The 13,720-nt window shown below is 48.2% G+C and overlaps 1 protein-coding gene across 6 annotated transcripts in view; it reads left to right on the forward strand.

The window, feature by feature from the left end:
- Positions 1–13,720, forward strand: part of LOC132821789 (lysyl oxidase homolog 3B-like) — a 215,545-nt gene that overhangs the window by 139,627 nt on the left and 62,198 nt on the right. For all 6 annotated transcript variants that reach the window (XM_060834621.1, XM_060834797.1, XM_060834977.1 and 3 more), the window contains one exon: positions 1,052–1,167. In XM_060834621.1, the coding sequence (XP_060690604.1) occupies positions 1,052–1,167 (116 nt within the window). The remainder of the gene's footprint in view (positions 1–1,051; positions 1,168–13,720) is intronic.

Genomic DNA, 13,720 nt, shown 5'->3' on the forward strand with positions numbered 1-13,720 from the left:
GGGGGCGGTGTGTGTGTGTGTAGTTAGCCGGGGTGCGGTGTGTGAGTGTAGTTAGCCGGGGTGCGGTGTGTGTGTGTAGTTAGCCGGGGTGCGGTGTGTGAGTGTAGTTAGCCGGGGTGCGGTGTGTGAGTGTAGTTAGCCGGGGTGCGGTGTGTGAGTGTAGTTAGCCGGGGTGCGGTGTGTGTGTGTAGTTAGCTGGGGTGCGGGGTGTGTGTGTGTGTAGTTAGCCGGGGTTCGGTGTGTGTGTGTGTGTAGTTAGCCGGGGTGCGGTGTGTGTGTGTGTGCAGTTAGCCGGGGTGCGGTGTGTGTGTAGTTGACCGGGGGGCGGTGTGTGTGTGTAGTTGGCCGGGGGGCGGTGTGTGTGTGTAGTTGGCCGGGGGGCGGTGTGTGAGTGTAGTTAGCCGGGGTGCGGTGTGTGAGTGTAGTTAGCTGGGGTGCGGGGTGTGTGTGTGTGTAGTTAGCCGGGGTTCGGTGTGTGTGTGTGTGAGTGTAGTTAGCCGGGGTGCGGTGTGTGAGTGTAGTTAGCCGGGGTGCGGTGTGTGAGTGTAGTTAGCCGGGGTGCGGTGTGTGAGTGTAGTTAGCCGGGGTGCGGTGTGTGTGTGTAGTTAGCTGGGGTGCGGGGTGTGTGTGTGTGTAGTTAGCCGGGGTTCGGTGTGTGTGTGTGTGTAGTTAGCCGGGGTGCGGTGTGTGTGTGTGTGCAGTTAGCCGGGGTGCGGTGTGTGTGTAGTTGACCGGGGGGCGGTGTGTGTGTGTAGTTGGCCGGGGGGCGGTGTGTGTGTGTAGTTGGCCGGGGGGCGGTGTGTGAGTGTAGTTAGCCGGGGTGCGGTGTGTGAGTGTAGTTAGCTGGGGTGCGGGGTGTGTGTGTGTGTAGTTAGCCGGGGTTCGGTGTGTGTGTGTGTGAGTGTAGTTAGCCGGGGGGCGGTGTGTGTGTGTGTAGTTAGCCGGGGTGCGGTGTGTGTGTAGTTAGCCGGGGGGGGCGGTGTGTGTGTAGTTAGCCGGGGGGCGGTGTGTGTGTAGTTAGCATGTCTGATCACCTGTGTCTCTCTCACAGACACTACCACAGCATGGACATTTTCACCCACTATGACATCCTGACGTTGAACGGCAGCAAGGTGGCCGAGGGACACAAGGCCAGTTTCTGCCTGGAGGACAGCGACTGTGATGACAGTGAGTGATCATGGATACAGCCCCTTTACCCTGGGGCTGGGGGACAGGGGGAGCAGGGAGAAAGGTGAGCCCCCTCTCACTGATACCCTGCTGGCAAGATGACAGCTCCACTTCTCCAGCGTCAACCACCACAGGACCTGTATCCAAGGAAACAGGCCCAACTGCATCTACACTGACACCCAGCACAAATGTCTCAGTAACACCGCTGGAACTTCAGCTTGGGGGGAACAGTTTCGATTGGTGGTGGGGAGTCAGGGAAGTGCGGGGGTCAGGCGCTGGGGGTGTGCGGGGGGAAATGTGCAGGTGGGAATATGACCCTGACAAATGGGAATATAACACTGGGATGGGGATATAACACTGTTGGATGGGGATATAACACTGTGGGATGGGGATATAACACCGTGAGATGGGGATATAACACTGGGATGGGGATATAACACTGTGAGATGGGGATATAACTATGTGAGACGGGGATATAACACTGTGGGATGGGGATATAACACTGTGGGATGGGGATATAACACTGTGGGATGGGGATATAACACTGTGAGATGGGGATATAACACTGGGATGGGGATAAAACACTGTGAGATGGGGATATAACACTGTGGGATGGGGATATAACACTGTGAGATGGGGATATAACACTGGGATGGGGATATAACACTGTGAGATGGGGATATAACTATGTGAGACGGGGATATAACACTGTGGGATGGGGATATAACTATGTGAGACGGGGATATAACACTGTGGGATGGGGATATAACACTGTGGGATGGGGATATAACACTGTGGGATGGGGATATAACACTGTGGGATGGGGATATAACACTGGGATGGGGATAAAACACTGTGAGATGGGGATAAAACACTGTGAGATGGGGATATAACACTGTAAGATGGGGATATAACACTGTAAGATGGGGATATAACTATGTGAGACGGGGATATAACACTGTGGGATGGGGATATAACTATGTGAGACGGGGATATAATACTGTGGGATGGGGATATAACACTGTGAGATGGGGATATAACACTGTGGGACGGGGATATAACACTGTGGGACGGGGATATAACACTGGGATGGGGATATAACACTGTGAGATGGGGATATAACACTGGGATGGGGATAAAACACTGTGAGATGGGGATATAACACTGTGGGATGGGGATATAACACTGTGAGATGGGGATATAACACTGTGAGATGGGGATATAACACTGTGGGATGGGGATATAACACTGTGGGATGGGGATATAACACTGTGAGATGGGGATATAACACTGGGATGGGGATAAAACACTGTGAGATGGGGATAAAACACTGTGAGATGGGGATATAACACTGTAAGATGGGGATATAACTATGTGAGACGGGGATATAACACTGTGGGATGGGGATATAACTATGTGAGACGGGGATATAATACTGTGGGATGGGGATATAACACTGTGAGATGGGGATATAACACTGTGGGACGGGGATATAACACTGTGGGAGGGGGATATAACACTGGGATGGGGATATAACACTGTGAGATGGGGATATAACACTGTGGGATGGGGATATAACACTGTGGGATGGGGATATAACTATGTGAGACGGGGATATAACACTGTGGGACGGGGATATAACGCTGTGGGACGGGGATATAACGCTGTGGGACGGGGATATAACGCTGTGGGACGGGGATATAACGCTGTGGGACGGGGATATAACGCTGTGGGACGGGGATATAACGCTGTGGGACGGGGATATAACGCTGTGGGATGGGGATATAACACTGGGATAGGGATATAACACTGTGGGATGGGAATATAACACTGTGGGATGGGGATATAACACTGTGGGATGGGGATATAACACTGTGAGATGGGGATATAACACTGTGGGATGGGGATATAACACTGTGAGATGGGGATATAACACTCTGGGATGGGGATATAACACTGTGGGATGGGGATATAACTGTGAGATGGGGATATAACTGTGGGATGGGGATATAACTGTGGGATGGGGATATAACACTGTGGGATGGGGATATAACACTGGGATGGGGATATAACACTGTGAGATGGGGATATAACACTGGGATGGGGATATAACACTGTGAGACGGGGATATAACACTGTGGGATGGGGATATAACACTGTGGGATGGGGATATAACACTGTGAGATGGGGATATAACACTGTGGGATGGGGATATAACACTGTGAGATGGGGAGAAAACGCTGTGGGATGGGAATATAACGCTGTGAGATGGGGATATAACTATGTGAGACGGGGATATAACACTGTGGGATGGGGATATAACTATGTGAGACGGGGATATAACACTGTGGGATGGGGATATAACGCTGTGAGATGGGGATATAACGCTGTGAGATGGGGATATAACGCTGTGGGATGGGGATATAACACTGTGGGATGGGGATATAACACTGTGAGATGGGGATATAACACTGTGGGATGGGGATATAACGCTGTGAGATGGGGATATAACGCTGTGGGATGGGGATATAACACTGTGGGATGGGGATATAACACTGTGGGATGGGGATATAACACTGTGGGACGGGGATATAACACTGTGAGACGGGGATATAACACTGTGGGACGGGGATATAACACTGTGAGACGGGGATATAACACTGTGAGATGGGGATATAACACTGTGGGATGGGGATATAACTATGTGAGACGGGGATATAACACTGTGGGATGGGGATATAACACTGTGGGATGGGGATATAACGCTGTGGGATGGGGATATAACACTGTGAGATGGGGATATAACACTGTGGGATGGGGATATAACACTGTGGGATGGGGATATAACACTGTGAGATGGGGATATAACACTGTGAGATGGGGATATAACACTGTGAGATGGGGATATAACATTGTGAGACGGGGATATAACACTGTGAGACGGGGATATAACACTGTGAGACGGGGATATAACACTGTCAGACGGGGATATAACACTGTGGGATGGGGATATAACACTGTGAGACGGGGATATAACACTGTGGGATGGGGATATAACACTGTGAGACGGGGATATAACGCTGTGGGACGGGGATATAACACTGTGAGATGGGGATATAACGCTGTGGGATGGGGATATAACGCTGTGGGATGGGGATATAACGCTGTGGGATGGGGATATAACGCTGTGGGATGGGGATATAACACTGTGAGATGGGGATATAACACTGTGAGATGGGGATATAACGTTGTGAGACGGGGATATAACGCTGTGGGATGGGGATATAACACTGTGGGATGGGGATATAACACTGTGGGATGGGGATATAACACTGTGAGACGGGAATATAACACTGGGATGGGGATATAACACTGTGGGATGGGGATATAACACTGTGGGACGGGGATATAACGCTGTGGGATGGGGATATAACACTGTGAGACGGGGATATAACACTGTGAGACGGGGATATAACACTGTGAGACGGGGATATAACACTGTGGGATGGGGATATAACACTGTGAGACGGGGATATAACACTGTGGGATGGGGATATAACACTGTGAGACGGGGATATAACGCTGTGGGATGGGGATATAACACTGTGAGATGGGGATATAACGCTGTGGGATGGGGATATAACGCTGTGGGATGGGGATATAACGCTGTGGGATGGGGATATAACGCTGTGGGATGGGGATATAACACTGTGAGATGGGGATATAACACTGTGAGATGGGGATATAACGTTGTGAGACGGGGATATAACGCTGTGGGATGGGGATATAACACTGTGGGATGGGGATATAACACTGTGGGATGGGGATATAACACTGTGAGACGGGAATATAACACTGGGATGGGGATATAACACTGTGGGATGGGGATATAACACTGTGGGACGGGGATATAACACTGTGGGACGGGGATATAACGCTGTGGGATGGGGATATAACACTGTGAGACGGGGATATAACACTGTGAGACGGGGATATAACACTGTGGGATGGGGATATAACACTGTGAGACGGGGATATAACACTGTGGGATGGGGATATAACACTGTGAGATGGGGATATAACGTTGTGAGACGGGGATATAACGCTGTGGGATGGGGATATAACACTGTGGGATGGGGATATAACACTGTGGGATGGGGATATAACACTGTGAGACGGGGATATAACACTGTGAGATGGGGATATAACACTGTGAGATGGGGATATAACGTTGTGAGACGGGGATATAACGCTGTGGGATGGGGATATAACACTGTGGGATGGGGATATAACACTGTGGGATGGGGATATAACACTGTGAGACGGGAATATAACACTGGGATGGGGATATAACACTGTGGGATGGGGATATAACACTGTGGGACGGGGATATAACGCTGTGGGATGGGGATATAACACTGTGAGACGGGGATATAACACTGTGAGACGGGGATATAACACTGTGGGATGGGGATATAACACTGTGAGACGGGGATATAACACTGTGGGATGGGGATATAACACTGTGAGACGGGGATATAACGCTGTGGGATGGGGATATAACACTGTGAGATGGGGATATAACGCTGTGAGATGGGGATATAACGCTGTGGGATGGGGATATAACGCTGTGGGATGGGGATATAACGCTGTGGGATGGGGATATAACGCTGTGGGATGGGGATATAACGCTGTGAGATGGGGATATAACACTGTGAGATGGGGATATAACGTTGTGAGACGGGGATATAACGCTGTGGGATGGGGATATAACACTGTGGGATGGGGATATAACACTGTGGGATGGGGATATAACACTGTGAGACGGGAATATAACACTGGGATGGGGATATAACACTGTGGGATGGGGATATAACACTGTGGGACGGGGATATAACGCTGTGGGATGGGGATATAACACTGTGAGACGGGGATATAACACTGTGGGATGGGGATATAACACTGTGGGACGGGGATATAACGCTGTGGGATGGGGATATAACGCTGTGGGATGGGGATATAACACTGTGGGATGGGGATATAACACTGTGAGATGGGGATATAACTATGTGAGACGGGGATACAACACTGTCGGATGGGGATATAACTATGTGAGACGGGGATATAACACTGTGGGATGGGGATATAACACTGTGAGATGGGGATATAACACTGTGAGATGGGGATATAACACTGTGAGATGGGGATATAACACTGTGGGATGGGGATATAACTATGTGAGACGGGGATATAACACTGTGGGACGGGGATATAACACTGTGAGACGGGGATATAACACTGTGGGATGGGGATATAACTATGTGAGACGGGGATATAACACTGTGGGATGGGGATATAACACTGTGGGATGGGGATATAACACTGTGGGATGGGGATATAACACTGGGATGGGGATATAACGCTGTGGGATGGGGATATAACTACGTGAGACGGGGATATAACACTGTGGGATGGGGATATAACACTGTGGGATGGGGATATAACGCTGTGGGATGGGGATATAACACTGGGATAGGGATATAACACTGTGGGATGGGGATATAACACTGTGGGATGGGGATATAACACTGTGAGATGGGGATATAACACTGTGAGATGGGGATATAACACTGTGGGATGGGGATATAACACTGTGAGATGGGGATATAACACTGTGGGATGGGGATATAACACTGGGATGGGGATATAACACTGTGGGATGGGGATATAACACTGTGAGATGGGGATATAACACTGTGGGATGGGGATATAACACTGGGATGGGGATATAACACTGTGGGATGGGGATATAACGCTGTGGGATGGGGATATAACACTGTGGGATGGGGATATAACACTGTGAGATGGGGATATAACACTGTGAGATGGGGATATAACGTTGTGAGACGGGGATATAACGCTGTGGGATGGGGATATAACACTGTGGAATGGGGATATAACGCTGTGAGATGGGGATATAACACTGTGAGATGGGGATATAACACTGGGACGGGGATATAACACTGTGGGACGGGGATATAACACTGTGGGACGGGGATATAACACTGTGGGACGGGGATATAACACTGTGGGACGGGGATATAACACTGTGGGACGGGGATATAACACTGTGGGACGGGGATATAACACTGTGGGACGGGGATATAACACTGTGGGACGGGGATATAACACTGTGGGACGGGGATATAACACTGTGGGACGGGGATATAACACTGTGAGATGGGGATATAACACTGTGGGATGGGGATATAACACTGTGGGATGGGGATATAACACTGTGGGATGGGGATATAACACTGTGAGACGGGGATATAACACTGGGATGGGGATATAACACTGTGGGATGGGGATATAACACTGTGGGATGGGGATATAACACTGTGAGATGGGGATATAACACTGTGAGACGGGGATATAACTATGTGGGACGGGGATATAACACTGTGGGACGGGGATATAACACTGTGGGACGGGGATATAACGCTGTGAGATGGGGATATAACGCTGTGAGACGGGGATATAACGCTGTGAGACGGGGATATAACACTGTGAGATGGGGATATAACACTGTGAGACGGGGATATAACGCTGTGAGACGGGGATATAACGCTGTGGGACGGGGATATAACACTGTGGGATGGGGATATAACGCTGTGGGATGGGGATATAACACTGTGGGATGGGGATATAACACTGTGAGATGGGGATATAACACTGTGAGATGGGGATATAACACTGTGAGATGGGGATATAACTATGTGGGACGGGGATATAACACTGTGGGACGGGGATATAACACTGTGGGACGGGGATATAACACTGTGAGATGGGGATATAACGCTGTGAGATGGGGATATAACGCTGTGAGATGGGGATATAACACTGGGACGGGGATATAACACTGTGGGATGGGGATATAACACTGTGGGACGGGGATATAACACTGTGGGACGGGGATATAACACTGTGGGATGGGGATATAACTCTGTGAGATGGGGATATAACACTGTGGGATGGGGATATAACACTGTGGGATGGGGATATAACACTGTGGGATGGGGATATAACGCTGTGAGATGGGGATATAACGCTGTGGGATGGGGATATAACACTGTGGGATGGGGATATAACACTGTGAGATGGGGATATAACTATGTGAGACGGGGATATAACACTGTGGGATGGGGATATAACACTGTGGGATGGGGATATAACACTGTGGGATGGGGATATAACACTGTGGGATGGGGATATAACACTGTGAGATGGGGATATAACTATGTGAGACGGGGATATAACACTGTGGGATGGGGATATAACACTGTGAGATGGGGATATAACACTGTGAGATGGGGATATAACTATGTGAGACGGGGATATAACACTGTGAGACGGGGATATAACACTGTGAGATGGGGATATAACACTGTGAGATGGGGATATAACACTGTGGGATGGGGATATAACACTGTGGGATGGGGATATAACACTGTGAGATGGGGATATAACACTGTGAGATGGGGATATAACACTGTGAGACGGGGATATAACACTGTGAGATGGGGATATAACACTGTGGGATGGGGATATAACACTGTGGGATGGGGATATAACACTGTGGGATGGGGATATAACACTGTGAGATGGGGATATAACTATGTGAGACGGGGATATAACACTGTGGGATGGGGATATAACACTGTGGGATGGGGATATAACACTGTGAGATGGGGATATAACACTGTGAGATGGGGATATAACGCTGTGGGATGGGGATATAACACTGTGGGATGGGGATATAACACTGTGGGATGGGGATATAACACTGTGGGATGGGGATATAACACTGTGGGATGGGGATATAACACTGTGAGATGGGGATATAACACTGTGGGATGGGGATATAACACTGTGAGATGGGGATATAACACTGTGAGATGGGGATATAACTATGTGAGACGGGGATATAACACTGTGGGACGGGGATATAACACTGTGGGACGGGGATATAACACTGTGGGATGGGGATATAACACTGTGAGATGGGGATATAACTATGTGAGACGGGGATATAACACTGTGGGATGGGGATATAACACTGTGAGATGGGGATATAACACTGTGAGATGGGGATATAACTATGTGAGACGGGGATATAACACTTTGGGACGGGGATATAACACTGTGAGATGGGGATATAACACTGTGAGATGGGGATATAACTATGTGAGACGGGGATATAACACTGTGGGATGGGGATATAACACTGTGAGATGGGGATATAACACTGTGAGATGGGGATATAACTATGTGAGACGGGGATATAACACTGTGGGACGGGGATATAACTATGTGAGACGGGGATATAACACTGTGGGATGGGGATATAACACTGTGGGATTGGGATATAACACTGTGAGATGGGGATATAACACTGTGGGATGGTGTTATAACACTGTGGGATGGTGTTATAACACTGTGAGATGGGGATATAACTATGTGAGACGGGGATATAACACTGTGGGATGGGGATATAACACTGTGGGATGGGGATATAACACTGTGAGATGGGGATATAACACTGGGACGGGGATATAACACTGTGGGACGGGGATATAACACTGTGGGACGGGGATATAACACTGTGGGACGGGGATATAACACTGTGAGACGGGGATATAACGCTGTGAGATGGGGATATAACACTGTGAGATGGGGATATAACACTGGGACGGGGATATAACACTGTGGGACGGGGATATAACACTGTGGGACGGGGATATAACACTGTGGGATGGGGATATAACACTGTGAGATGGGGATATAACACTGTGGGATGGTGTTATAACACTGTGGGATGGTGTTATAACACTGTGAGATGGGGATATAACTATGTGAGACGGGGATATAACACTGTGGGATGGGGATATAACACTGTGGGATGGGGATATAACACTGTGGGACGGGGATATAACACTGTGGGACGGGGATATAACACTGTGAGATGGGGATATAACACTGTGAGATGGGGATATAACACTGTGGGATGGGGATATAACACTGTGGGATGGGGATATAACACTGTGGGATGGGGATATAACACTGTGAGATGGGGATATAACTATGTGAGACGGGGATATAACACTGTGGGATGGGGATATAACACTGTGGGATGGGGATATAACACTGTGAGATGGGGATATAACTATGTGGGACGGGGATATAACACTGTGGGATGGGGATATAACACTGTGGGACGGGGATATAACACTGTGAGATGGGGATATAACGCTGTGAGACGGGGATATAACGCTGTGAGACGGGGATATAACACTGTGAGATGGGGATATAACACTGTGAGATGGGGATATAACACTGTGAGACGGGGATATAACGCTGTGAGATGGGGATATAACACTGTGGGATGGGGATATAACGCTGTGAGATGGGGATATAACACTGTGAGATGGGGATATAACACTGGGACGGGGATATAACACTGTGGGATGGGGATATAACACTGTGGGACGGGGATATAACACTGTGGGACGGGGATATAACACTGTGGGATGGGGATATAACTGTGAGATGGGGATATAACACTGTGGGATGGGGATATAACACTGTGGGATGGGGATATAACACTGTGGGATGGGGATATAACACTGTGAGATGGGGATATAACGCTGTGGGATGGGGATATAACACTGTGGGATGGGGATATAACACTGTGGGATGGGGATATAACACTGTGGGATGGGGATATAACACTGTGAGATGGGGATATAACTATGTGAGACGGGGATATACCACTGTGGGATGGGGATATAACACTGTGAGATGGGGATATAACACTGTGAGACGGGGATATAACTATGTGAGAATGGGATATAACACTGTGGGACGGGGATATAACACTGTGGGATGGGGATTTAACACTGTGGGATGGGGATATAACACTGTGGGATGGGGATATAACTATGTGAGACGGGGATATAACACTGTGGGATGGGGATATAACACTGTGGGATGGGGATATAACACTGTGAGATGGGGATATAACACTGTGAGATGGGGATATAACTATGTGAGACGGGGATATAACACTGTGGGACGGGGATATAACACTGTGGGACGGGGATATAACTATGTGAGACGGGGATATAACACTGTGGGATGGGGATATAACACTGTGGGATGGGGATATAACACTGTGAGATGGGGATATAACACTGTGAGATGGGGATATGACTATGTGAGACGGGGATATAACACTGTGGGATGGGGATATAACACTGTGAGATGGGGATATAACTATGTGAGACGGGGATATAACACTGTGGGATGGGGATATAACACTGTGAGATGGGGATATAACACTGTGAGATGGGGATATAACTATGTGAGACGGGGATATAACACTGTGAGATGGGGATAAAACACTGTGGGATGGGGATATAACACTGTGAGATGGGGATATAACACTGTGGGATGGGGATATAACATTGTGAGATGGGGATATAACACTGTGAGACGGGGATATAACACTGTGGGACGGGGATATAACATTGTGAGACGGGGATATAACATTGAGAGACGGGGATATAACACTGTGGGATGGGGATATAACACTGTGAGATGGGGATATAACACTGTGAGATGGGGATATAACACTGTGAGATGGGGATATAACACTGTGAGATGGGGATATAACACTGTGGGACGGGGATATAACATTGTGAGACGGGGATATAACACTGAGATGGGGATATAACACTGTGAGATGGGGATATAACACTGTGAGATGGGGATATAACACTGTGAGATGGGGATATAACACTGTGGGACGGGGATATAACACTGTGAGATGGGGATATAACACTGTGGGATGGGGATATAACACTGTGGGATGGGGATATAACACTGTGAGATGGGGATATAACACTGTGGGATGGGGATATAACACTGTGGGATGGGGATATAACGCTGTGAGATGGGGATATAACGCTGTGGGATGGGGATATAACACTGTGAGATGGGGATATAACACTGTGGGATGGGGATATAACACTGTGGGATGGGGATATAACACTGTGAGATGGGGATATAACACTGTGAGATGGGGATATAACACTGTGGGATGGGGATATAACACTGTGGGATGGGGATATAACACTGTGAGATGGGGATATAACACTGTGAGATGGGGATATAACACTGTGAGATGGGGATATTACTATGTGAGACGGGGATATGACACTGTGGGACGGGGATATGACACTGTGAGATGGGGATATAACTATTTGAGACGGGGATATAACACTGTGGGATGGGGATATAACACTGGGATGGGGATATAACACTGTGGGATGGGGATATAACACTGAGATGGGGATATAACACTGTGGGATGGGGATATAACACTGTGAGATGGGGATATAACACTGTGGGATGGGGATATAACACTGTGAGATGGGGATATAACACTGTGAGATGGGGATATAACACTGTGGGATGGGGATATAACACTGTGAGATGGGGATATAACACTGTGGGATGGGGATATAACACTGTGGGATGGGGATATAACACTGTGAGATGGGGATATAACACTGTGGGATGGGGATATAACGCTGTGGGATGGGGATGTAACGCTGTGGGATGGGGATATAACTATGTGAGACGGGGATATAACTCTGTGGGATGGGGATATAACACTGTGAGATGGGGATATAACACTGTGGGATGGGGATATAACACTGTGGGATGGGGATATAACACTGTGAGATGGGGATATAACACTGTGGGATGGGGATATAACACTGTGGGATGGGGATATAACACTGTGAGATGGCGATATAACACTGTGAGATGGGGATATAACACTGTGGGATGGGGATATAACACTGTGAGATGGGGATATAACACTGTGAGACGGGGATATAACACTGTGAGATGGGGATTTAACACTGTGGGATGGGGATATAACACTGTGAGATGGGGATATAACACAGTTGGATGGGGATATAACACTGTGAGATGGGGATATAACACTGTGGGATGGGGATATAACACTGTAAGATGGGGATATAACACTGTGAGATGGGGATATAACACTGTGGGACGGGGATATAACTATGTGAGACGGGGATATAACACTGTGGGACGGGGATATAACACTGTGGGATGGGGTTATAACACTGTGGGATGGGGATATAACGCTGTGAGATGGGGATATAACTATGTGAGACGGGGATATAACACTGTGGGATGGGGATATAACACTGTGAGATGGGGATATAACACTGTGAGATGGGGATATAACACTGTGGGATGGGGATATAACACTGTGGGATGGGGATATAACGCTGTGAGATGGGGATATAACGCTGTGGGATGGGGATATAACACTGTGAGATGGGGATATAACACTGTGGGATGGGGATATAACGCTGTGAGATGGGGATATAACACTGTGAGATGGGGATATAACACTGTGAGATGGGGATATAACACTGTGGGATGGGGATAT

This window comes from Hemiscyllium ocellatum, chromosome 1 (assembly GCF_020745735.1).
Source record: "Hemiscyllium ocellatum isolate sHemOce1 chromosome 1, sHemOce1.pat.X.cur, whole genome shotgun sequence".
Lineage (NCBI taxonomy): Eukaryota > Metazoa > Chordata > Chondrichthyes > Orectolobiformes > Hemiscylliidae > Hemiscyllium > Hemiscyllium ocellatum.